This window comes from Empidonax traillii, unplaced genomic scaffold (genome assembly GCF_003031625.1).
Source record: "Empidonax traillii isolate 1590-97213 ecotype Southwest subspecies unplaced genomic scaffold, ASM303162v1 scaffold1422:size140493, whole genome shotgun sequence".
Lineage (NCBI taxonomy): Eukaryota > Metazoa > Chordata > Aves > Passeriformes > Tyrannidae > Empidonax > Empidonax traillii.
Window position 1 is genome coordinate 45,178 of NW_020956615.1, and position 26,776 is coordinate 71,953.

Genomic DNA, 26,776 nt, shown 5'->3' on the forward strand with positions numbered 1-26,776 from the left:
ACTGCACATCATGGAGTTCACTGCTGCCTTTCACTGGGAGAGCTGTTATTCAGAAAGGCTTTATGCACACCCCCCATCCCCTTAGTTTGTCTCCCCCCCCCCGATTTTTATTTGTTTGCTAAGGAGGGGATTTACAGACCCATTCAGAGGGTGTATGAGGGATAGCAGCAGCACAGTTCTGTATCTGGAGCAGACAGCTGCCCTGCTGTCATTGATAAGCATTCCTGGGAGGGTGGAGATTGAGATTTAGCACTTACAAAGTGCTAATTGGTGTGAGCCTTGGTGAACCATATGTGCCCTCCACAGCCTGGCCATCTGATGCCTCGGCAGGTGGCTGGCGCTTCCCACCTTGGCTGCCTCTTCAAAGAGGGACCTGCCAGGCGAGGGGAAAACACCTCCTGGACAGCAGTGGGGTTTTGGGGAGTGGAGGGGATGTCCATGTCAGGGTGCCCGGGGGAGCAGAGGGGGATCACGGCTGTTGTGTAGATTTCCCCATGAGCCGTGCATGACATGTGTTCGTGCAGATAGGAATTGCTTTGGGCAGCCTTTCTTTGTGCTATGAGAGATCCAAGAGCTGTGCTGTAGAAACAGATATCTGTCAAATGTGTGTCCTCTGCCCCCTATACCTTCCTCTGTAGCACTGTGTGCTTGTTTATGCCCTCAGCTCCCACATCAGCTTTTTCTGCCATCTCACATGCTGAGCATATCGGAAGCAGAGAATTCTCACTGTAGCTGTTTCAAGGATTAGCAGTGAGTAAGATGTAGAAGGGCTTTTGGCTTTGGAAAAAGCAGTGCTGAGATCTGTTCCTCCCCTGGTGCAAGCAGCTATGTGGTGATTCCTCTGGCATGCTGGTGCCAGCTGATAGGCAGCACTGGCCTGATAGGCACTGAATTTCCTACAGTCCTTTGCTGCTCTGCCAAATGTGTTGAAGTTGGAAATTTTACCAAGGGGAGCAGGGGGATATGTATCTGTGTGCCTCATTTCTTAGGAACCCAGGCTGAAAATAATAAGAAATATATAGATTCAGAGGTTTTGTCAGATAAGTTATGGGACTCTAATTTACTGCAGTTTTAATGGGATATGGAAGAGGATAAGATATACAGTGATCTCGCAGGGAGACATGCAAAATAAATTAGAAGCAATAGTACTGGTCTGGTAGTTTGTCCCAAATGTAGGTCTTCTTAAAGGAGCCCAACATCTTGAAAGTCAGAAATTATTTTTTGAAGACGTTAACAGAAGAGCAGGCTGAAATTTTTTGCGCGAAATTCTTTTTGCTAAAATTGCTTTCCTCCCCCTAGTAAGATAAGTTTATTGTAGAAGTGCCTGTTTTGGCAGGAGGGAAAGGCTGTTTGTCAAAAGAGCTAATAAAAGTCCTAAACTTGGAAACACTTCCATTCTGAATAAATCTAAAACTTTTCACTGAAGTCATAGAAACATTGGTTGTTAGAGGTATTTGGAAGTCCTCAGTTCAGCCTCTTACTTCAGGCAGCTGCAGATCAGGTCAGCCCTGACTTTGTCTAGCCAGGTCTAAAGAAACTAAAGGGATAGAGGCTTTACACATGTTCTAGGTAGTCAGCAGTGTTGAACTCTTATCCTTATTGAGATTTTTCTTGATGTCCAATCTGAGTCTCCCAAGTCAAAAGTGGTGATCATTTGTTTGTGTCATGTCATCTGCTACAGCTGGTGTTGGACTGGAGGCAGGCCAGTGGGTTGTCTGTTCACCACAGCTGTGAAAAAAGTCAGCAGCTTCAGTGCCTGTGAAACAGAGAAGAAAATATTCACAATTTTCCTGCATACAAGATCTCATCTTGTATCCTGAAACTTCAGTATCTCAGCTCATTCCCACTGCCTCCTGGGGTTGAGGGAAGAACCTGTTGGTGATAACATGCAGAGGAGCTGAATGAGAAAAGGTCCAACTGGCTAAATGTACACCTCTGCAAATTCTTTCCATGTCAGTCTAGGCAAATGCTTTTAACAATTCATTCCATTATGTTAAGCACCCATTAAAAGAATTCTAAGCCCTCCCCAGGGTTATTTCAGTTCTGTGAGATTGTAATTGTTTGAGACTAACCATGATTTCCTCTTTTGCCTTCAGGTGATTCTAATTCTGACAAAGCTGTATGACTACAACCTGGGAAGCATCACAGAGAGCTCTCTTTGGAGGTATGGAGATAAATTGAGTTAATAATTATCACCTTACTTAAATAGGAAGAGCCTGATGCAATTCTTTTATTAAATTTAATTGGATTTCTTTAAATGTACTGGCAGGTTTGTAGCTAAACCCTTTCTCACTTCTTTCATACTCAAGGACAAAGAGGCTGAAGTCTGATTTTCTTGTTTCAGCTAGATAAGGTACTTCATGGATATGCTGTCATTTGATTTCCCCTTCCCTGTCTTATTCAGATTGAAATCAGGCAATTGGTTTATTTTTAGGAGAATTTAACAGCCTGAAATTCTTGAGTTCTTGTTTATAATGAAGGATCTCATGGCTGTCTACCCAAATGATCCTTATGAAAAGCCAGTGCTGCTAAGACTGAGGGAATACTTATGAGTGAGTATTCAATGTCTGTTGATTAGAACTGATGGTATAGTATTAGATAATTGATTTCCACTTGACTGCTAGATTGATTTATAGGGAATGTTTCAATACTTCCATGATTTCAAAGCATATCATGCACTCTGTGAACCAAAGGAAGGAACTAGGCCTTGGACAATTTCTTAAGGCTGTTATTTGGATTCAATGCAAGCAGATGGTACCTCTTTTTACTTCTCTGAAGAAGGAATCTAAGAAGTGTTTACTTCACGTGTCCCTCCTGCTACTTTTATGATCTGTATTGGATGAAGGGGATGTTTTGTTGTGGTTTCATCTGTGAAACTTTGGTGTGGAGTTTAGGGGTTTGGTATGCAGGTCACTGATGGAGGTGAATAGGCTACTGTCATAGTAGAAGAAAACTTCAGGTATTTGAAACTGAAACTTCTGGTTAGAATAACCTTGTTTTGATAAGCTTGCATGGGAAAGGGGTTTTCTTCACCATGGAAGATTTTTGGTGCAGAAGTAGAACAAATAACCTTTTCGTTCAAGGAACTGAGCAGTTTTTAAGAGAATGACAAAGCAAGGATTTGACATAAAGTATAGTCTGAACTCAGGCTATTACTTTGCCCACTGGCCTGAAGGAATGAAACAAAACCAAAACCAAACAAAGAGAAAAAACAAATCCAAGACAGAAAAACTAAACCCTAAAGAAACTCAGAACTCGTAGGATTTGTTCTGAACAGCAACAGGAACACTCAAAAAGCTAGTATTTTTCAGGGTTGAATAAATATTTTTTCATGCATTCATATACCTTGCTGCTATGACTTTCTACTTCCTTGTCTTTACTCTGGTGTGTGCACACATAAAGGGTCTTTCAGGAATGTGACTTTTTCAATGTTCTTATAAAGGGAGTTTTGCTAGATTGTTTTATTTCTCAGTAGTTTTAAAAAAGAATATTCATAAATATGAAAAATACTGTTTCTGTTTCCTTTTACTGGCGTCAGTCATTTCACCCTGAGAAATACTCATCTCTGTTTCATTAGTTGTTGAGAAAGTTAGATCCTTTCAGCATGTGAAGACATCTCCTTCCCCATTGCTGACAGTGCTGAAGATCTGCTGGTGATTGTGCAGGATTGTGTTAAGATATGGTTTTCTGACTGAATATAGCCATGGAAAACATGCTTCTTGTTAACCTTACACTGTTGCCTGTTTCAGAATTAGTTTCTGTGGAGCATTCCACAAAAATGGCATAAAATTTTGCCCTGATTAGAAGAGAAGGGACTGTGGGGATGCCACTGGAGGATGCAGCAGATAGCTGGGGCCTTAGCAATGTAGCAGTCCTAGAGCTAGTGAGTGCAGTGTACCTCTCCTCAGCTCAGACAGTCCTAATGTCAGAAAGTGATTAACAACATATAATAGCCTGATTATTTCCTCTAGCTTGGTATCCTATTACCAAAAACCTGTCTAAGAAAGATTATATGAAAATGATCGTCATATCTGACACTTCCTCCTAGTATTCTCCTAGCATTCATTCTCAGGCTTTAAGTTTGGGGTCCTTCTTCAATCTTTTGTGTAAGGTATATCAGGATGGGAATAGTTTTTTATATATATATATTAATATATATTGTGGGATTAATATTCCATGAGCTAACTTTCTCAATATCTTTCAGAATGTGTTAAAATTTTTAGTACCTGTAAGCAAGAGCAAAGAATTCCATAAATTCATATCACTTGTAGGACTTGACTGCCATTGTATGGCCAACCATCCAGGATCCCTGGGTGATTGTTTTGGACTGGGAATTGTTGAAGGAGAACCAGAATAAATCCAGTTGTCTTTGCAGTGCTCCATTACTCCTGATAGGCTCTTCAGTGCTCATGGCTGCTCTGGAAGCTGCCAGTGCACTTCCTTGTATTTTCCTCAGTCCTGTTGCCTAACATAAGCCTTAGGTGGTCACAACTGTGCTCTGTCCTGAGCTTGGCTCTGCTGTTAGATCTCCACTTACTGTGCAGGCATGCCTTCAGGTCACTAATAAATATGCCTAAATATGTCCCAAGACAGCTCCTCTGCTCTTAGTGTGATAAATGGAAATGGTGACATGGGCATATCTCATTATTCAGTGTACCTGGCAGAGGTTATTAGCTGTTGCTCCTCCTGGCTTCTTATGTGACATGTTAATTTAAATCTCCCTGCTTGTTTGAAAAGGGTAGGGAAAAATAGGTTTGAGAGAAGGGGTGAAGCATATCTTGCTATTTATTTCATGCCTCTAAGTTTGATTCTGGGGAATGGAAGAAAACATGATCTTATGTCTGGTTTGCTTTCTGGAGTTCTGTTTGTGAAGGCTAGAGGAGAAAGGTAGTTCTGCAGGTACCCACAGTTGAAGTGGAATCTGTCTTGAATACATGACAAAGAAATACCACTCTTGCCTCCTGTGCTGAGTACATTCTCAAAAGGCTGATGAATGATGAGAGGCTGTTTAGAAGCATGTCATGGACACAAGTCATTTATGTGATAGCTGGTTATAAGCACATCTGTCATTTGAAAGTGTAGTTGGGTGATTTGAGCAGTTTTATGACTGATGGAACTGTAACCACCTATAACCCAACTATGCCATTGCCTACAGTATATGAATCTGTCGTCTTTATAAACACACTACTACCTGCTAGGATGACATTTCTTTGTAATTTTTCAGCCACTTTAACTACTGGAGTTACAACTGCAGTTGGCTGCAACACTAACGGATGGAGATCATCCTTCTAAAACTACTGATGAATTAAAAGACCACTGATGACAGACATGAAGAGATGAAACACAGTAAAGAAAGGAGATGGAGAGAAGCTATATTATCTACTAGAGTGTTAAGGCTTTGTGCTCAGTGAGATTTGGATGGCAAGTGAGCTGCTGACACTGTATATGGTAAATGAAATTTTGCATCAGGCTGTGCCTGACTTTAATTATGTCATTATCCTCTCAGCAGATTTTTTCCCACAGTTTTAGTTAAGGAATTTTTATTTACTTTTTGCTATTCTTTTTATAGAAGAGGATGAAAATGGAGGAAAAAGATTATCTGTCACTGAGCAATTAACTGAGTGTATTGGATTTATTTCTCTTCCTCTCATAGATATCTCTCAGATCACAAAGAGGATTAGGCTGTGAGAGTTAGGAGAAGATGTTTTTTACCACTGGAGTAAGATAAGATTACATTTCAAATAAATAAAAATGTCAGAATAGTGTATATGGTATCCATAAGCTGTAGACAGCTGTGGGGAGGACTAATCTTTTTCTATTTGTGTAAATATGATGCTCTGGAAAGGTGTTCATGCAGGAGACTTTCAGGGCCTCGAGAGGCTGACAAGCCATTAGTACTACCATTCACCTCTTTGCCTTCTTATTGCTCTGTATTTGGGCATCAACGAGTAACTTCATGGAACTTCATATAAAAATAATAGTGATTAAACTTCGGTACTCAGCCAGAAAGTAGGAAGATGTAGAGTTTGCTTAGGGTGAGAGCATTCTAAAATGTGATCTGTTGCTGTGTTAGTGCTGGAAGTTATTGGTGGTACTCCTGATACTCCAATACTATGGAGCTCCCATAGGAGAGTTTTCCCTTCCAACCCGTCCTTCACCACTCCTGGTTTCTGCAATAAGGAAGCTTGAGCACATATACCATGAAGAAGGCATGATGAAAAATACTTATGCCTGCTATAGATCTAGACTTAATTTTCCCTATGTAAAGCAGAGGTTGTTAAGAGTTGCTATTTTTTTTTTCCTTCTTGGAAAGCTAAGAATGGATCTGTTTCTAGCTTTCACATGACCTTTTTGTTTAACCTGGAACTACTCCCCATCAGTAACCTTTGTTTATTCCAGGGGATAACAATGAAGTAAAGAATTCACTGGCCTGATAGATATTGGGCTCAGGTAGACCAAGGTACTTGGTACTAAGGTCTAAATACTATTGTGTTGTGTCTGTATGTTGGGTAGTCCCCTATCATAAGTGTTTATGGGAGTATGTTGGTGAAAACACTTACTGTTGAAGATAGGCTGGCATTAGTATGTTAGATAACAAAAAGGAGCAGTGGAGAAAGTGGAATATGTTCTTTCCTCTTGCAGTTGCTCTAGGGATAGAAGCCTCAGGGAGAGAGGTAGATGTAGACGGAGGATCATATCTGAAGACAAACTTGCAATGTGGTAGGATAAGGGGGAATGTCTTTAAACTGAAACGGAGTAGATTTAGTTTAGATATTGGGAAGAAATTCTTTACTGTGAGGGTGGTGAGGTGCTGGAACAGGTTGACCACCGAAATTGTGGATGTCCCATCCCTGGGAGTATTCAAGGCTGGGTTGGATGGGTCTTTGAGCAGTCTGGTCTAGTGGGTGGGCAGGAGGGTTGGAACTGTATGATTTTTAAGGTCCCTTGAACCCAAACCATTCTATGATATTAGCCAGATGATCTCTGTTAGACATCTTTCTCTCCCTTAAATGCCATTGCTGGAAAGTTCTTGGCTGTGAGTTGACCCCAGCCATGTGGTTATAAATACTGTAGGTGCTTTGAAGCCTCCCATATTGATGTTTCTGCCTGTAATTTTCTAGTTCCTTGCTATGTAACAATGCCCTCTCTTACCCTTGTCACATTCAGAATTATTGATGCATTTGTAAAGATTTTCTTCTCTGGACTAGAGAGTTATTGCAACAGGACACTTAAGAGTTTGTCTGTGTTTGCTTAGTTCCTTTGAGGGGAATTTCCAAGATATGTCTGTTAATATATTCATTGTTCTTCTGGAACTTTTATGCTGGGTCCTTACTTCTGTTTTGCAGATTGACTATTCTCAACTCACATTTCTTTTCTACCTGCTGAACCACACCACTAAGGTCATAATTTGTGGCTTAGTGACACAGTGTGCTCTGCAAGAGCAGATTAGGGTCTTTTAGCTGAAGTAGGTAGGAGAAGCAAATCCATATGAAAGGAACTGAAAAAGTGAGGGGAAGGAAAGTCTCATTAAGCACATTTTAACCAGCAGTTTTGTGGGAAAAAGGAACTTGAAAAGGACTATTTGAAATGCTTTTATCTATAAATATGGTGCTCCAGTTGCACAGTGTAAGTCACTTTTCTTAAATGAATATCAGAGCTTGATAAATGCTGCCACATTATCTCCTATGGGCATTTAGTGAAATTGTAACAATGACATTTCCTCGTGTCTTTTAGTTTAATTCTTTTTTCATTTTCTCTCCTGCAAACATAGCAGCCTCTGTCTGCTCTGTGTGTAGGTGCTGGAGGGCATCTGGGGGAAGGGAAGAATGAGTTTGCACACTCAGCTATTCGTGTAGGAAGCAGTATCTTTTTATGGTTTGATCACAGCGGGAGATCTGCTTGCACTGGAAGCGGGCTTAGAACATGGATTTTATTCACTGTGTATGGAGCTCAGTGCAGCCTTTTGCTGTGTGATGGGACACACTGTTCAGCCACCAAGACCCCCAGGGACCTAATAGTTCATATAGCTATCAAGTTTTTACACGAAGGGGCTTGTTTTACCCTGGTGACTGATGGTAATAAAAATTTCTACCACAGTCAAGTCTTCTACTTGGTTGCCAAAGTCTCCTGGGATGTTTTTCCTGTTATCAAAACCAGCTCCAATAAAGCTGAAGGGTGGGTAGTGGGGATTGCCAACCAATCAAACAAAAAATGCACTCAAAAAAACCAAAAAAGACCTACCTAGGAAACAACTCACAGCAGATGGTTAAATTGGTCCTAATTTGGCAGGAAAATTAATTTTTTTTTTAAATTTTACCAGAGTTTTATGCTCCCTGAGGAATAAGAGCCAGCAAAACTATTGTATTTTGTGACATTTCATGTGTGTTTATTTAATCAATCTCATGTAAGTTCTGCCTTGGCATAGCTTGAAGAATCATACCCTGATATTTTGAGGGATCAGATTTGATTGTCGATTTAGTGCTGTGCTTCTTATTCCCTGGCTGTGTGGATAAAATATTCTGCACTAATGATGATGTAAATTTATTAAGCATATTAAAAATGTGTTCTCTGTTGCAGCCAGTCATGAAATGTAGGAGTGTTATCAAGTAAATCAGAAAGGACCCAAATCCATTTTCCACATGAAAGAAACATGTAAATCAAGATAATGAATATTAATGGAGACATATATTAGCAATGTACTGTAAATAACAAATGCACCACGTTCATGCCATTTTACAGACATACAGGGTTTAAATGCAGTTTTTCTTTCCCGTTCTGTAAATTAGATGATGAACTTACACATCTGCTTCCTAGACCCGTACCTTTCTGTGCAAATGATATTGGTAAAACATAGCAGAACTATCTCTGGTTCCGGTCCATGGGGTTCATTGTCTATTGTGGATGTGTAATAACTGCAGACAAACTAGACTGGAGCTGGTATCTAAGAGGAAAAACAACACGGTAGTTGCCAGTTCATAAACAGAAATCAGAACACCCTTTATGTTCTGATACTTCCATCCCTTTCATATCTGTGCAATCATTCTTTTGCGGATTTGGGTACAACTGTACTTATCTCTTCAGAGGGATTTAACTGCTACTAATCACAAGCTCAGTCTTTAGGGCTGAGCTTGGGTTCACAGAAATCTACTCCACTTTAGTGCCTAAGACTAGCTTGAAGTCTGAACTCTAAGGTCTTCAGACCCAGGCTCAAAATATTTCTGCATCTCCACCTTGGGAATTATCCAGGAAAACATTCAAAATTCATTGTTACTGCAGAAAGGGCCAAGCATGTGTCATTTGATCTCTCATGAAGGACTTATTGAAGCACCTGTAAAAATGCATAATATATATCAATGGTATGTTTGTTATCCACCATAAACTGAATACCATTTACATCAAAAAATAGTGGCTAGCTTGGAAGTATCCTTTTATGCTTTTTTTTTTTTTTCTGATTTCTCTACCCTACCAAATAATAGTTGAGCAAAATTGAAAAGAAGAAATAAAGCCCTTTTGTGCCTTCAGTAATGATAGTAAAGCTCACTTTTGTGTGTGACCCTGCCAGTGGCTCCTGCATCTTAGAGAACAGTGGAGTTTGTGGAGTGCTGTGTGTGTGTAAAGTGGGACACCAATGCATGAGCTGTACATCAGGAAGGCACTGAGTCCTTTAGGAAGGCTGAGGGCTGCTGGGTAAGACCCCAGACCTGTGTGTGTGCACAGAATTGTTAGTGAATACTGTGCAGGTCACTGGAACAACTAGGGCAAGGAAGGTTCCTTTTGCCTCCTGTCATTAGGATGTACTATTGATGGCCTCTGTGTACTCAGCACTGAGAGTGACAATATGAGGGAGACTCGATTCCTGGGGAGCCGGGAATTAATTTGTTTCTTGACTTCCCCTTATATGGGCTTGGATGAGGTGTGGGGGGACTCAGGAACTTTTCTATCCTTTCTATCAGCTTCCCACTGCTATTGAACTGAGTAATTTCACTAGTGAGATGCATTAAGTGGTAGAGGGAGATGTGTCCTGTTGATTATGAACATCAATTGTAATGCACTCTAAACTGATGCAGTGCTTTGCATGGCAGTGGGAGGTAAAAAGCCTTCCTTGTCTTTTGCCCATTATTTTCCTCTATCCCACAAATAAGTTTCTTCTGTAAGGAATTTGCATGGATTTCCTTAGCATGCATTTTAGTGTGTGCTGTGTAGTTGGGTAGGAAGATATCTTTTCGGTGATCTTGCAATCTGGATAGATAGTGTATCAATGAGAGATGCTGAGTTGAAAAGTAATAGAAATTCAGAAACATCACATGTATTGTTCATTAAATGACTTCATGAGGAGAGATAGAGACTGATATCTGATTTCCCTCCAAGGCATTCATGCAGAAAGACCGTTGTTCATTCTACTAGTGTACTTTTACTGCTGTATTTTATGACTCTATGTGCATATCTGTGTATGTGTTCCCAATAATTGTCTTCTGGTTTTCCTTCAAGCCTGAGCTGCTGGAGTTGGGTGGTTGCTCAGAGTCTCAGCTTTTCTGTAGTGAGAGAAAGCCCTGCTTCCTGGTTTTCTCATAGTGAAGAGAGAGTTGAATAGCTCCAATTGCTGTACACGTGGGAAAGCCCAATTGCAAATTCTCCACACTTGGTTCCTGAGAGCTTTTTCCTTAATAGCTTAAAGTATCTTGGGTGCAAAGACAAATTAGGGTAGGATGCAAGGGGAGTAAGAATGGGGTGGATATCTCCATGTACTGAGCATGTAGATGCTTTGTCATAGTGAAGGCTAAGGTTCAGATCCCAGCTCTGGTAAGGCCAAGCAGAATCTTGAGACAGTCTTTGCTGCAAACCAGCTGAATGGACGCAGACACTGGAAGGCAGTCTAAGGAGATGGCAAGTTCCTTGTCACTGATTAAAAGCTGCCAGTCTTCCCCAGCAGGCTGTGACTGCCTGTCTAGAGCTCCTGAGAGAATTTTCTAAAGTTGCAGACTTTAAAATCTGCACAGCACTCAGCTGCCAGTCTTATGCGCCCTGAAACCTCTGGGGGCAAAGGGACTGCAGTCAAAACCAGGCCAGCATTTTTTTTTTTTTTAGTATTTGAATACAAAACCTTTTTCAAATAAGCTGAAAGGGAAATAGGAGGCCAGAAGTTCTCCTAACGGATGTAGATCTGTTTAATGATCCTTCTGTAATACAGCAGAATAGAAGGAATCTGTAGTCAGGTCTAAGCTCTTGTTGTGCTTTACCAACAAGTCACTGTTTTCTTATTGATAGTTTGTGTGTGTTTACATTGTCTCAAGCTGTCTCTGCTCCAAAGGATCAATCTAGGAGGCTGAAACACACACGAGTTTGGTCTCCTTTATTTCTGTCCTTTCTTGTAGGAGGCAACAGATCTTCTGTATAGAGCTGTGGCATGAGAAAGACAGCTGTGAGTCCTAGCCTTCCTACCTACAGCTTTAGGCCACCTTCTTCACCACTGCAGGGATGAGTAAGGGGGTTATGTTACCTGCCTATCTGCAGTAAATGAGCTGAAAGGTTTGGATGAATCTGGGTAACAAAATCCAGTCCTGGAAGAGTGAGAGCAGAAACACAGCTGCATAAGCCTACAGTGTCCATCCATAGCTGAAGCCTGACAGATATGCTTTAGCAAGCCAAACTTCTGCTGTATTCTCTTCCAATACCTTGAGAACCTTGAGAAACTCTTGTATGGATTGTCATCTTTGGGTCAATGTATGACGTCATTAGTTTGGATTTTGCATGAACAGAAGCTAATCCTTGCAAAAGGGTAAGAAATGAGAATCAAACCCATTCCTTTTAAAAAGTCAGTTCTCTGTCCAAGGAAGGAAAATCAGCACAGAGGATATGACCATGGACTGTGTGCCATTGCTGGTACGAGCTACTAGATAGGAGAAGCATTAGAGGTAGCAACAACATGAAATTTTAATGCACTCATTTGTAATAGTTGTTTCTTTATGAATATATGAGACAATCTTTTTTCCCTAATTGTGTTTGTAACTTCTCAGCTCCTCTTATGTTTTATGGGAGGTGAGAGAGGCAGAACTAGAGCCTTTTTTTCTTGTCACTCTGTGGTAGCACAGCTTAAGTGAAAGCAACATCATACTGTGGAGTAGGTAAGAACGTGAAGTTTTTCCACAGTTCTTCCTTAAAATGAGCTTTCCTTGCTAGAATTTTCAAGAGGTGATCTGCTTTTTTTTTTCCCCTAGCCTGCCTCCAGCTAAATGACAGCTATTATCAGTGTTAAACTCTCAATAAACTTACTACCTTTGGGATAATTTGTATTTCTTGCTCTGCTACAGAAATCAGTTTATGCCCCGAAATGTGAGTTTTGATGACTTGCCATATTAACATTAATATCTAGTTAAAAATGTAAGTTATATCAATTATAGACTGTTGGCCCTTTCTAGTAAGCGCATCTGTGGCTTGCGAGGCTCTGACCTCCTCTGCCTGTGAGCAGTGTGCACTGACTACAGGCATTGTGGAAATATAATTTCTCTTCACTTCCCTGCCAATACTCGAGTGACGATGTGCTCTCTTGTTATGAGGCAGTGTAAAATTTAGAGGCTAGTCACGACGAAGGTAGTAAGAAAGAAACTCAAAGACCTCAGTAAATTTTCCTTCTAAGTGTTCCCTTTTCAAAGGTAAATGGTCTTATTCTTTGTAATCTCTCTCTGTATGTTAACAGTTTTCACAATGCTAACTCTTTTGTAAGAAAAGCTCATTACAATCCCCGCAGACTTTATCTCCGGTAAAGGAGCCAAAGAAGGAAGAAGCCAATACACTTTTTTTTTTTTCTTTACAGTCCACCAGCTACTCAGCATACATGCACTGTAAATTCAAGATGTGGGTGTTACTCAAAGAAGCAAGTGTGATGTCACAAGTGTTTTAATAGCCTTTGATTTATTTCCCAAGTGCTTTATTAAGATGATGCACAACAGCATTTGGAAGCCAAATGCTGCCTTAAGGAGAGACTTGGAGGAGTTATTTTCAGTCTCCTGACTTTTCTTCCTCAACACAGTAATTTGTTTGATTGGAGCAAAAGGGCCCTGGATTCAGAACAGGGATTTTACTTCTTATTTAGTGTTTCTTTGTGAGTTAATCAGCCCAGTTTGTGATCTGAGTGAGCAGGAGTATGAATGAACTTACTGTGATATGAGAGAGCTGCATGATTCAGAGAACAGGATACTGGCTGTGGTTGGGAGATTTGTGTTCTGTCGCTGTGTGGGTTTGTAGCTATTTGATAGTGAAATATTTGGTTAAGCATAATCAAGAATCAGCAGATTCATGTGAATCAAAAGTCATCTGCAAGAAATCCTCTCCTGGCAAGATATTTCTAATGATGTTCTGGAAGGTTTGTTCCAGGTGCAGTGATATGGGGCATCTTTGCCATTAGTCTGGTAATAAATCTGGTATAATTTTCAAGTTTGAAGACAGGCAGGGTAGTGAATCAAAATGAGACCTGAGGTAATCATAGTGAGCAAATGGCTGACTTAGTAAGCAGAGCTCACTTGAAAAAATTTATTTTAGTTCAACAAAGGATAATAGTAGGACAAGGGCTGAGGGTTGCACTTACAGGACTATGTAATATCCACCTACAGCATAGAGAAAGAGCTGTGATTGGACAGTGTGTAGGAGCTGGAGTAAGCAAAGAGCTGGATTTCATGTCCCGTTGTGAAAAGGCAAAACTGCTCTGATTTGATCAATGACTGTATAAGCTAAGGAGCCAGGGCTTGAATTTTTAAAGTAATTAGAACTGTGAAATATTTAAGATACTAGTTTGGCATGTAATGCTTTTTGAGATAGCATACAATTTTCAATAAAACTCTGCCCAGGACAGGACTTCTGGGCAGAAGTAAATGAGTTCTTCGTTCGCGAAGACTGGCCATTACATGTTCCAGAAACAATCTCAGGATGCCATCTGTGGCCCAGAAAGCCAAAGAATCCCAACTGCTGGAGACTGGGAGAGTAGAGGAAATACAAATTCGTGCTTCCCAAGGTCTTACACAGATATCTGTTGTTAACCGTCAGCAGAGACAGGGTACAGAGCTAAATGAACTTACATTCACACATGATGCCCACTTGATGTTGTGGTGGAAGTGAACTCTGTATAGGTAAGTGGGCTCACTGGAAGTGTTGCTTTTGTGATATAGTTTCATCTTGTAACCAAATCGGATCACTTCCATTTTGCAAAGATGAATATTTCGCAATAATTCATTTCAAATTATCCAATTCTGCACAAGAATAACTGAAATGCTGAATCGAATTAAAGAATAGATGTAAAATTAAACAGATCTGAAATATCCCCCTAAGACCGTGCATATAGAAAATCCTTAAAATGGTAAGTGAACCAACTTTGTTGTCTATTAGTGACTTGGGAGGTGTAACAAAGGGAAGAAAATATTAGTGGTGGTATAAGGTGAGCAAATGTTTGCTCAGGCTGGGTAAAGGGTGACAAATACTGATAAGAGATGTGAGAGGAAATTTGATTTTTGGAGCAAAGAAGATAAGACATGGTTAAGGTGAGAAGAGCAGCATGAGGAGTCAGCCCTTCTGCTTGTAGAAACTGGTGTTAATTCATTGATCTGAGTCAAATGGCACCACTTTCCACTAGCTTCAGAAATTACTTCTGGCCACTGATATAAAAGCAGCATCATGCTTCTTGTTAGGCTTTTCTTTTTACTATTGATGTTATTTTGATGGCTGCTGTTACAGCTTAGTTTTTTGGCATCATCAAAATTCAAAGTAAACAGAGAAGGTGGTTGAAAATACAGTTGGTGTTGCTACAAAGTCTGTTCAATCTGTGTCCCATTAGAAAATAGTGGTCAGTATTGTAATAATTATAAATGCATTGTTCAACCCCTCTATTGATATAATTATAAAAGCATTGGATTTGGCAGTTGGCTTTTGTTATATTCAGTTGCTATTTTTTGTTTCAGAAGAAACATGTTGAGTCAATTGTTTTAGAAAGAAGATGGAATAAACCTCTCAGAGTAAACAGGGCTTGTTAATTTGCGGAATTTCTGTTGAATTGGCATGAAAAGAACACGTATAGAGATATAATAGCCTTGTTTGTGTGTTTGGATTGTCTCTGATGTGCAATAACTCCAGGAATGCTGGTTAGTGCTCTACAAAAAAGGGAAAAAATGTGGGGTTTACTTTGGTATTTAAGAAAATGAAAGATCTAGAATTATTATGCAGAGGAGCTGCATGTTCCAGCTTACCCCCAAACCAAATCCAAAATCCAACTGTGTCTCATTTAACTGACAGAAGGTCTGAGGCCATTTACTCTTGTTATAATAACTAGATCTGTAGCCTTTTTTATTATAAGTAAACTCATCAAGTCAATAAGAATTTATCATTGAATAAGGGAGGTTGATTTCAGTTGCATGGGGGTTATTTTGGATTAAACCAAAGATCCACTTGATTCAGTATCTTCAATTGGAACCTGCAGCAAATAAAAACAACAGGGTATAAGAACAAGGCCAAGACATGCCTGTTAGTTTTCTGATGTAGCCTTTTAGCTAATACTGGCTTCTGGCTCAATGAATTTATAAAACAGCAAGTGTTTAGTAGAGGTATTTAGTAGCCCTTGGTGGCTGTGTTTATGTGTGTGTTATTTTCTGTTCTCAGAATGTAACCGTCCTTTAAAGTCATACAAACTTTTAGCATCCAGAATTTTGGACAGCTGAAAAGTAACAGGTTGGCCTGTGTCAGCTGCAAAGAGCTTAATTAGTACTTCAGAAGTAAGTCCTTTTCTTTGCCTTTAGCCATCCAGTTTCTTTTTCCTACACCTCTTTATATATGTGAAGTCTTACTGTTTGATGAAGGCAAAGTCACTCATCTGTATTTTATCTTCTAAAATGAACTGGCCGCTCAGCATCTTCAATAGAGTACCCTGTGGAAGTAAAAAAGAAGTAAATGACATAAAATTTCACTTGTGTGTAGCCTTTAGCCTTTATGGCAGTTGGAGAACAGAGTGCCCATGAGTTCTACTGATTGGTACTTAAGCATTACCTTATCCTTTTAATGAATGGAGACAATAATAGGGATAACTTTGGAGAGGTCCTTGAAGTAGTCAGGTAAAACTCTGGCTCTTCAGTAAACTTATGCTGTGTAAATTTTCATCATGCTGCTCACTAGAGAATGGAAGTATGCAAGAATAAAGGGATGGTGGTTTTGGATGATCTTCAGCTCTGTATTGCTTGCAGGCTGGCTAGATTGTTCCTGCCACCTCAGAAATATTTTTCTCTTCAGAAGAGTGGCAACGGCTCTGACTCTGAAGACCCATTTGCTTGGGACGTGATTTAAAATATCCATTATTCCTATTTAATTTGTGGGCCTAAACCTACAATGGGAAACTCATTGGCTTGTTAATTTAATTTTCTGAAAGAACTTAGCAGTGACTACCTTGCCACCTTCTGGTTGAATGTGATGTAGAGAATTCAATCTACCTTCTCCTTCCCTGCTTGATAGATCTGACTTCCTGTGAGAAAGAGCTGCTGTAAAAGTACATGTAGAAATCTTAGTCAGAAAGGAAAAAGGAGAGGGAAATAAAATTTTAGGAAGCTGTGTCTTCGCTGTTCTAAGAACAAAATATGAAGGCAGCATTGGCTTCTCTAAGGTCTGGAAGTTAACCACGTGATGGGATAGGTCAGCCTCTACTGGCTGCAAAATAGCTTTTCACTGATGGAGAGGAAATATGCAGAAAGGGAAGTCATACAGTTATTGCCAGCACTGCTCTCAAGGGCTAAAAGTACTGTCTTGCATAGGATGATACCAACATTCAGTGTCTTACCTGCCCTTATGCAGAAATTCCCCCTCTCTGTTAAAGATTGAGCATTGACACCTGTGTTAGTAACTTTAAGGATCTATTTTTGATGATGGGTTTTCTCTTAATTTGGAAAACACAGAAAGGCCATAGCTTAATCTGGCACACAAGGAAAGTGCACAAGGTATGTGTTCTAAATCTGGCTGGATAATTCCATTCCTTTTGGCACCTGTTTTATTTTGCGTAGGAACGGATGTCTTTCAGCTGCACCTAATGAGCTCAAATTCATCTAGGAAGGGGTAGAGGATGCTGAGTGAATCAGCAACATCTCAGATGCCTTAGAGCCTTAATTTTCATTTATATTTGGCCTACACTTGGTAGACATCATGTACATGCTTTTACAGTATTCCACTGGCCATTGTCATCCTGTCCTCCCACGTAGGTTTGTCCCTTCCTTTCCTTTCTGAAATGCTGCTTCTCTGGCACCTCTGATTCTGACATTTTCTTTGTTAGTTTCAAGAAGTTTTAAGTCTTGCTCTGAAAGCTAAATAATACATTTACATTTTCTTATGAAACATGACACAAGGGTCCACAACTTTCCTGAATGTAGATGTCATAAACATTTGTCTTCTCAATCACTAAGCCTCTCACGGGCTTTTACATAATTATATAGGATAATTACACAGATTTTCCTGTCATTAAGTCTTTGGAAAGGCTTTCAGATTTCAGTAAGGTTTAGGTCAGGCTCATTTCCAGTTTTACTTATCCAAAAAGACAGAATTGTTGTGCTCTGATTTGTTTTGTCTTTTGCCATCTATAAGAACACAAAGTTCTTTTGAATTGGTATTTGTAAAATGGCATGCTCCTTTCTGTTTGTTTGGGCACCTACCATAACATACCTCCTGTGAAGGCAGTTCTTGCATTGCAGCTGTTCCAGAGTATCTTGTGATTTGGTTGGATACAGCAGACAGGTGACCTCAGTGCAGTGGGGAAGGAAGTGTTGCTGGCACATCAGGCAGTGACTCACAGGTTGCTGCCCTAATTTCTGGAGGAGTAAGTTCCCACCATCTGCTGTTGGCATCTGATTCCTAGGACAGATTTGAAGCGTGTGAATAGGGGCTAAAGTTAATAACAGAGATTAGTGAACCTAGAGGGCTCTATGGAGAATAAAAGTCAGTTGCCTCAGTGGTATGAATAGGCTTATTGTCCAAGGCACTGGAGATGCTAAGACAGAGGTAAATTCTAAGGAAGAATCTGACTGAGGCTTAGGGACTTTTTTTTTTTTTTTTTTTTTTTTTTTTTTTTTTTTTTTTTTTTTTTTTTTTTTTTTTTTTTTTTTTTTTTTTTTTTTTTTTTTTTTTTTTTTTTTTTTTTTTTTTTTTTTTTTTTTTTTTTAATATCTGATTGGCAGCTGCTGTGCTGTGTCAGAGATTAAATGGGTGTGAGTGGGTGAGTTTGATCAATGGCCAACTGAGGTTGTTGTCCTGACTATGTTATTTGGATCACTGTGCCCTCTCTGGGAATCAAAAAGGAAAAAAACTGTTGGGCATCCCACAGTAGCTGTTACACTTTCCTGACCGAGCTTGGCTCCTGCTTCTCTGCAGCAGAGTGCCATGGCCTCTCTCTTGCTCCGTGGTTCTGTGTAGTGGGTGCAGGTGGTTGAACTGGTTTCTAAGTCACCAGCTGTGCCCAATGTGTGGCTGTAACTGCTGTACAGCTGTGGCAGAGATCTGTGGGAGGTGAATCTCATCTGCTCAGATTATGAACTGGCGGTAGTCCTGCTATAATGCCCAAGCTTGCTGCTCCTGATTTACAGAGTCAAGAGGCCTAGATTCTTTGGAGGAACAGGGCTGGTAGCATAACTCTTCTACTGACAGAGTCCTGCAAAAATGAGGTAGTTGCACTCAAGGAGCTGAACTTACCAGCCTCTAAATCAGACCGGACTTGTCAGCACTGTCAGCTGAGTTAATGCCTGGTGGTACAGTAAGGAAGATGCACTGTTAGTGTTGCTTTTCTGTCAGAGTCATAGAGTAGACAAGTAATAATGTCTTTATTCATCATAAAAAGACTGTTCCATTAATTGAAATAACAGACTAGGACTGGGTTTGTCTGGAGGTAGAGAACAGAGATCTAGTCCCTGTCCCCAGGCATAGGGGAATTGTGATTTACATATTGTTTGTGTTCCAGTGCTGTCATTTGCTGCACTCTGGGCTGACTTTCTGGGATTAATTGATTATGTTTTCTTACTAGTGCTTCCCCTAAAGTAGACTACTACTCAGTTGCCCCCAGCACTGCAAATCAAATGATCTATCAATTGCCACAAAAATCACTTCTTGTGTGTCTTGACTGTCTTCACTCCTAATGTTCTAAAGCAAGCTTTACTCTTAGCAGCTACTTCATTTCCTGCATCTTTTTTGCTCTGTCAGCCAGAGATTTCTATGCAGTCAGGTCCCAAAGGTGTGGTTTCTTAATTCCCTGGTTAATTTTGAAATAATTCCCCAGCTGGTACCAATTGCTGGGATGAATGTAGGTGTGCTGATTAGCTGCTGTGACAACTATGTCTAATTAGCTGAGCTGGTTTCTCCCTCTCTGAATACCCAAAGGAGATGTTTCATTTCAAGGTTTTATTTAGATGAGCTGGGAGTTAATCATTACACACAAGTCCGGTGGTTGATGACAGATCAGCCTTCTGGTCTCACTCCACAGCGTTAATTTGTGGAGGCAGAAAAAGTCCTCATATTTCAGGGGTGACAGTACAATCATTGGAGTTGTCCATTTGTCCCTCTCTGTTTCCCTACAGAATGATTCCTTTACCTGCTCACCTTTCCACAGCCCTCAGAAGATACATTTAAGGCCAATGAGCTTCATGCTCAAGCACAACAATGTGACAAAAAGCCTTTGCTGCCCTTTTTTTTTTTTTTTTTGGATAGTTGAGCATCATCATATTTGGGAATGGTGACTTTAGTTAAATATCTCTTTTAGTTAAATGTCTTCTTCCTTGTGAATCAAAACTCAATAAAGCAGAACTTGGAATAGTCCATAGCAATTTCCCAAAAAAGAGAAGGACTGTAAATATCTGGAATGTGAAAGTGAGAATATAAGAGTTTCAAGACTAGACTTATTTCTACTTCCTAGCCAATAAGAACCCCCAGCATTGATGGATAGATCTGTCCTGCAGCATTTGATTATATTCCTGAGTCTTGGCCTAAACACAATTTGTACTCTTCCATGCTTATTAACATGGCTGAAGAAATTTGGTAACATATGCTCTTTTCTTTTGGTGTCTGTAAATCGTTGGTGAATACAAAAGTAAGCTTCCTGAAAATGAGGGGCTTTTTGCTTAAACAGTTAAAAGAAGAGGTTTAGAAAGTATAATGTAAGTCTCAAGGTGATGAAAGTGTATTGACATATGCAAAGGTTAAAGAGTTTAGGGATTCTTTTTTTTTCTTCGTGTAGTAATCTAGTGTTGCCACAAGGAATTTTGGAGTGTACACTTTCTCTCACCCTCAGGTTCCCTCTTCTACTCTCCTGCATCAGTGACCAAACCATAAAGTCAGTCTTGGAACACTATTCCCTTCATAGTTGGCTATCATTTATGGGGTTTGGGATTGTTTGTCCCACTCGGATGACTTACTGAGGGATTTTCTGGGTGGTTTGAACTAGTTTGGATTGTAACATAGTTTTGTGGACACAATTGCTCCTTCACTCTCGGGATAAAGCCCTTCCTCTGCCTGATTCTCTCAATGTACCCTTAAGGATCCTTAAGGACCATTTAAGAGGTAGCTCTTCCTGGGCCATCTCCACTCATTGCTTGTTTCCTCCATTCTGTTCAGGAGCTGTTTCTCTTTTAAACACCAGTAGTCTGTTCTTATAGCACACACCCCATAAGTCAAACCAGAACAAACTATTACAGACCAGCCCAACATCTACCACATCTCTTATACAGCATGTTGAAACGTCCTTTATAAAAACTATTAGCACCTCAGGAATCCAATAAAACACATAATGTTTTTTTCTTAGCCATTAATAACCTTTGGATTTTTCCCAGTAAGTCTTAACATGAAGTAAAAGGATAAATAAAATCACAGGAGTTTTATTTTATTCCCTCCAACAATTCTATTTTACTCTCATAAATAAAACATTGCTACAGAAAGACATTTATTTTAATTTATTCTTGCACTGCCACCCAGGCTGAGTTTTTGGCTCTCAGTAACCTCACACAGTGTTGATAACTTCATGGGACCACTGCTGTGCTGTGTGTGGATGAGTCAGCTTTCCATTTCCCAAGTAGCTTTGCTTTTTTTCTGGAGACCACACATTTCTCACATAAAACCTAGCTTACTTTCTGACGTTTGTCATGGTCCTCCCTCAGAGCCACAGTTATCCCATTGCTACAGGAAAACCTGTCATCTTCAACTGCTGTTTACATTCACCTGGCCTAAACGGTTCTATAGGTACTAGGGCTTTTTTTGCAGATTCTCTTCTTTGCAGATTTTGTTTGGTGATCCTGTGAGATGAAGCTAGAAGAGCCAATCCAGTCTTAGCTGCAACCTATACCTGAATTTTATTATCTGTATATTGCTGTATCCAGGCTATTCTCTTTCCTTCCCTTTTATTGACCAGTAAATCCTTTTTGTTTCACTGGAAATGTGCAGAATTTCATTTTTATTTTAGTGAACTGCTGCTGGGAGAGTCCTTCCCTTTTTGTTGAACCCAATCACTTTGTCATCTTGATTAGTCAAATTGCTGGTGAATCTGTTACTCTGCTCCATAATCATGAGGTAGTTGCATTATTAAACATCTTTCTCTGCCCTGCACACAAGCAGAGTTCAAAGGGCTGAAAGAGAACACCACCCCACAATAATTGGTAGTACAGTGGCTGAGAGAGCTCTCTTCAGATAGAGAAGGCTCCTAAATTGAAGTTTTTTATCATTTGAGAATGACTGCATCCCAGTATTTGCCTTGATGTAAAGGAAGATTTCCTTGAAACTCGTGTCAGTATATTGGTGGTTGCTGTAGTAACAGCCCCAGCTGTTGTTTTAATGCTTAGATAGCTACAAATGCATCAATACTTTAGCTGACTATTTTTCTATGTACTGTCTTCTCTTTCTACCAAAGCCTGGACCTTTCACATCTCAGGTGGATATCTTCCCAGAACTAAATAATCTGGTCCTTCTGATGTTCTTCAGGAAATTCCATTCAGTATCTTTTCTGAAAAGTTCTGCTTTGGAAGGTTGGCATTTTTGAAAGTGAAAACATGTGTCTGAAGCATTTCCAAGTGACCCTGCAGATGACTGAATTAAATTTCAGTTTTATCCCTGAAGTTTCAATGTGTATGTGTGTATGGTTTTGCTTTTCTTTTGTTGGGGGGTTTTGTTTGTTTTGTTGGTTTTTTTTGTTTATTTTTCCCCAACCACTCCTTCTAGGCAGACACATAAACCTGTGAACTAATGATTATTGTTTCAGGCAGTGTGACAGCACAGATGTCAAAAATATTCCTTGAGACCTCTCTAGGACTCCTGGAGAACTTGGGAGTTGTCAGGGAAAATTTATACCATCATGAACTCACTTGGCTGTCTGGAAAAACAGAATTTCTGTTTTATATGGAATTTTGCATTTCTGAAACTGTAGTAAAACATGATAGTGAAAAAGACTGTGAAACTTGTCACTGAATGAGTTATGTCATTCAGCCAGATGGCTAGGAAGGTTGGATAGGTCCCTGGAGGATGTTTTGATTTCGTCCAGAAACTGTCACCTGATGGAGAACATCCTTAGGGAAAACTTTATTTTCAGTGATCTACTAAGACATGTTCCTTCTTTGTATGGGTGGCACCGTAACAGGAGGTCTTAATCTCCTTGACTGTTAACAGTGAAAGTCACATCAGCAGTGTGGAAGGACCATAAGTTCTCGTGTCACCTTGTTCTCTAGAGATACTGGTTCAAGAATTCAAATGCTACAGCTTATTTCTTGTGTTTTGTTTGTGATGGTGCCAACTGTCACCAGCTGTAGAGTACATGGAATTGGGCTGCTTCTGAGAGTGCCACTGACACAGCATTGCAGGTATTGCCCCTCTGCTTATTGTGATGCTGTCCAGGAAAGCCAAAATGCCTCTGACAGGCACAGGAGCAGCAGTAAATCCTCCTGGGATGCATGCACAATAACCCCTCTCTGTAGCTCACAAGGTTGTTCCCACTGCATTCCTCTTGCCGCAGCAAATAGAAGTGAGAAGTCTGACTTGTCAGGGCCTTACCTAAATTCCCTGAGCTCTGCCATCCCTCCTTTCTGTGGGGTGATCTGGCTCCAGTCCAGCCCCAGTCCTTGAACAGTGGAGCAGGAATATTTCAGTTTTGCCCCTGTCTGAGCAGCCTTTAGGATGGCGGCGTGGGGAGGCGTCAGCCAACCTTCTCCCCTGGGCACCCGACACTTTTCTCTTTTGATTGACGTGCCTCTCTCGAAGGCAGCTTGAGAAGTGTTTGCACTTGAAGCAAGTGGAGCAAATTCTAATTTGTCTGGAATGGGTCCTCCTGCTAAATGTTAAACTGACCTTTTCAAGAGAAATTTACTTGATAGTTCTAAGTGAAGCCCTGCTTTAAGCTAAACCTGTCACTACAACATGATTAAAATCACTTAAATGTACATCAGTTGCACATATTATTAATGGAAATTGAAATCAGCCTAAATGGTAACCATAAATTTTAAAACAGGGGGAAGAAGATGGAGACAGAAAAAACCCCATACATGATGTGAAGGCTAAGGTGCCTTATTCACCTGAAAATCAAATGAACTGAACAGGGAACTTTATTCTGAAGCAATGAAAAATCACTGACTCCTTTTTTGTGTATTTACAGTGCTCCAGTTCTTATCTACTGAAAAGGAGAATTCAGTGCGTTTGTGGCAGGGATTTGATCTGTGTAGACCTAGAAGAATTGTTCACGGTTGTCTGGTCTTATTTTACCTGCTACTGGACCTTTAAGCAACAAATTATCAGATTTCTGGCAGCCTGATAGATGTTGGAGGCGTGTGTGTGTGTAGACAGTGCTGAAAGTGGGGTTTGGGGCATACCTGTGATACATGAATGTCTGCTCCCCAGCTGAACTGCACATTTAAAATCTTGCACTCGATCTTGCCTCTTTCCCTCCCCCCCCATCCAGCATGACAGCTCTAGTGTTTGGCTATTGTAACAACCGTTACTTAAAGTGTCTGTTCTAATTGGGCACTAATAAATCAAAACGTAATTGAAGACCTTCCACTTACAGTCATTTATCAGGGACTTTCCATCACACAGAAGGACAGGACTTGGCAAGCATCTCTAGACAAATGTCCAGGGACTTATGAAGGTCCTTCTTGAGGATATTATCTTTGTGTAACTGTGTGACCTTTGTCATTCCAAATGCAAATTTGAACCTTTTGTAATTAATAACTCTTGTTCTACCAGAATTGGCTTTCACAGAGGTGAAATTAGCATGGCTTTTTCCACCTGTTTTGGTACATTGAGTTCTTCCACCTGGCACTAAATAGCACTCCATAGATATAACCACATAAGCTCTTTTTGGGGTTTGGAGCTAAGTAGGCTGCATTGCCCACAGACTGGAAGTAAACACAAAGATCTTGTATGGCCAACATCAGACTGATATTTTTCTTTTTCACTACTGCCACCTCCACTTCCTAATATAGGAATGTGAGTGGATACACACAGCATGTATCACCATCTGCCCACTGCACTGTCCAGAAGGGAAAACACATTGCAGCCTGATTGAACCCACTGCATAGGAGTTGCACGACTATGCTAGCACAGAGCAGCAGTGTGCCTGGAAGTGATGAACTCTGGAGGTAGGATGTGGCAAATACACCTCAGTTTGGGGATGTACGTGGCTTTTGTGCTGAAGTGTGAGATTTGGTCAGCAAAGCTGAAATTTTCTGACTTTTTGAGAATGTTAGAAGACATGCCTTTTTTTTTTTAAGGGCATTGGTGGTGGCTGAGGATGACAGGTCTGTTGTTTGAAGGTAGAAGGAATTCTCAGTTACTTGGCTGAGTTCCTGTTGGTAGCATTATTTTAATGACTAGACTGTATAATTAATGTCTTTATACACCCACATCTTTGGAAAGACCTTCCTTAAAAATTTAATTCCAAATAAATTAAGAACAGGTGGCTTATGGGAAAAATAAGTTTTCTGGTCAATTCTTTTTTTTTTTTTTTTTTTTTTTTTTTTTTTTTTTTTTTTTTTTTTTTTTTTTTTTTTTTTTTTTTTTTTTTTTTTTTTTTTTTTTTTTTTTTTTTTTTTTTTTTTTTTTTTTTTTTTTTTTTTTTTTTTTTTTTTTTTTGGGACTTCAATATAAGTTTTGAGTACTGGATGAATATAGCCCATTAGTAAGGATTTTAGTATCAAGGAATCTTTTCAAGGTATTTCAATCTACAGTCTTTATTTGCTCACAAACAGAAAATACAATTAATACAAGATGTTGCTGCAATGCAGGGCAAAATAGTAACTTGATCTTGTGCAAGATATTTCTGATACAGAATTTACACCCAAGCTTTAACTTACTTTAATCATTTACTAGTAACATAAAAGCAAATCTATTTTATCTGTAGCTGGTGCTGACAAGAAGATGACTTTCAGCATCAAAGAACCAGAGGAACTGATCTTATTTCTAGACTATCAGCCTGCAATTCCTCTATACACAAATGCCAGTGTATCAGTTTGCTAATAGACTGTTTGAACACCTCACCTTGACCACAGCCTGCTCTATTCTTAACACACAGCACATGTTCCTGACTGTTTTTTCTGCAGTGATTGGGAGCGTGTATCCTCTGCAGGCTTGGGAAACGGTATTAATCTTCTGCTGTGTACTTTCATTTCATTTCCTGTAAAAATCCATCTTCTACTACTGGAGTTGACCCGAGGTTAGATGTCAGAGGAACAAATTACTGTCACTTGCTCGATACCCCAAGAGTAGCTATAAATAGTAAGCTTTATAACCCCACTGATCCTTGAGATACATAGTGATAAATATGCTTCTATCAACCAAGAGAAAAAAAAAATAAAGCTGCGTGGCTCTGGGTGATGCACCTTATTTGGAACTGGCACAAGTGGTGGAGCTGCATCAGTCAAATGGCTTTAAAAAGAAGAAAAGCAATGCTTGTATTTGCCTGCTTTAAAGCATTGATTGCTGGTTCTTGGGTGTGGTAATCCAATAGCACATCTTTTACACTCAGCAACAACAAATTCTTTCTTAGCTACTATGGCATGGTGACAGTGGAGCTGACAGCTAGATTAGGGTAAGAGTTAAGCTAACGTCTTAGCCTGCTCACTGCTTGGACTCAGAGAATGAATTGAAAACCTTTTCAGTGGAACAATTTTCTGCTGGGAAATGCAGCATTATTCAGATAAATCCCCTACAATATTTCTAAAAAAGAAATCTTGACAGAAAATGTTAGAATTATTTGAAACCTAAAGTGTGTCATTTTGATTTTTCTCCTTGTTTCATTGGAGTTTTTTTCCTGTGGGTTGAGAGCCAGACTAGGTTATAAAATATTCAATTGAATGGATAATGGTACCACTGGTACAAGTGAAATGAAACACTCTGAATTATTATTTTTTTAATTTAATTTTTTCCTCCCCTGTATTCTTTTCCCATCCAGATTTTGGGAATAATGAGATTTTAAAACAAGGCAAAAAGAATTTGTTAGCAATGCCTAAGGGGTGAGAATTTCATCTTCCAGCTAACTTTAGTATGAATTAATGCATGAGGCACATTTTTATCTGGTTTTAAAATACTACTGGTCCTTGGGAGTTACTCCATTATAACAACTAAGGGGCTTGGACAGTGATTTTGAAAATAATGTCTTGGGCTATCTGAATCTTTTAAGCTTTCTAGCTGTTGATTTGCACTGGCAGGATAGAGTGAAGGTTGCAAATGGTGTTGCAAATGATTGGATCGTGCCAGCTAAAAAACCTTTTCTCTGGCAGGTCGTACTTACCACGCAGAAGACCTTCAA

General features: G+C 39.8%; 1 protein-coding gene across 1 annotated transcript in view; it reads left to right on the forward strand.

Moving 5' to 3' along the window:
• Nucleotides 1-11,678: 11,678 nt before the first annotated feature.
• LOC114070044 (VPS10 domain-containing receptor SorCS1-like) overlaps nt 11,679-26,776 on the forward strand; it is a gene marked incomplete at its 3' end in the record, with an annotated part of 71,438 nt that continues 56,340 nt past the window's right edge. Inside the window, exon 1 of the mRNA XM_027907229.1 lies at nt 11,679-11,776. Coding sequence (XP_027763030.1) covers nt 11,724-11,776 — 53 coding nt within the window. The remainder of the gene's footprint in view (nt 11,777-26,776) is intronic.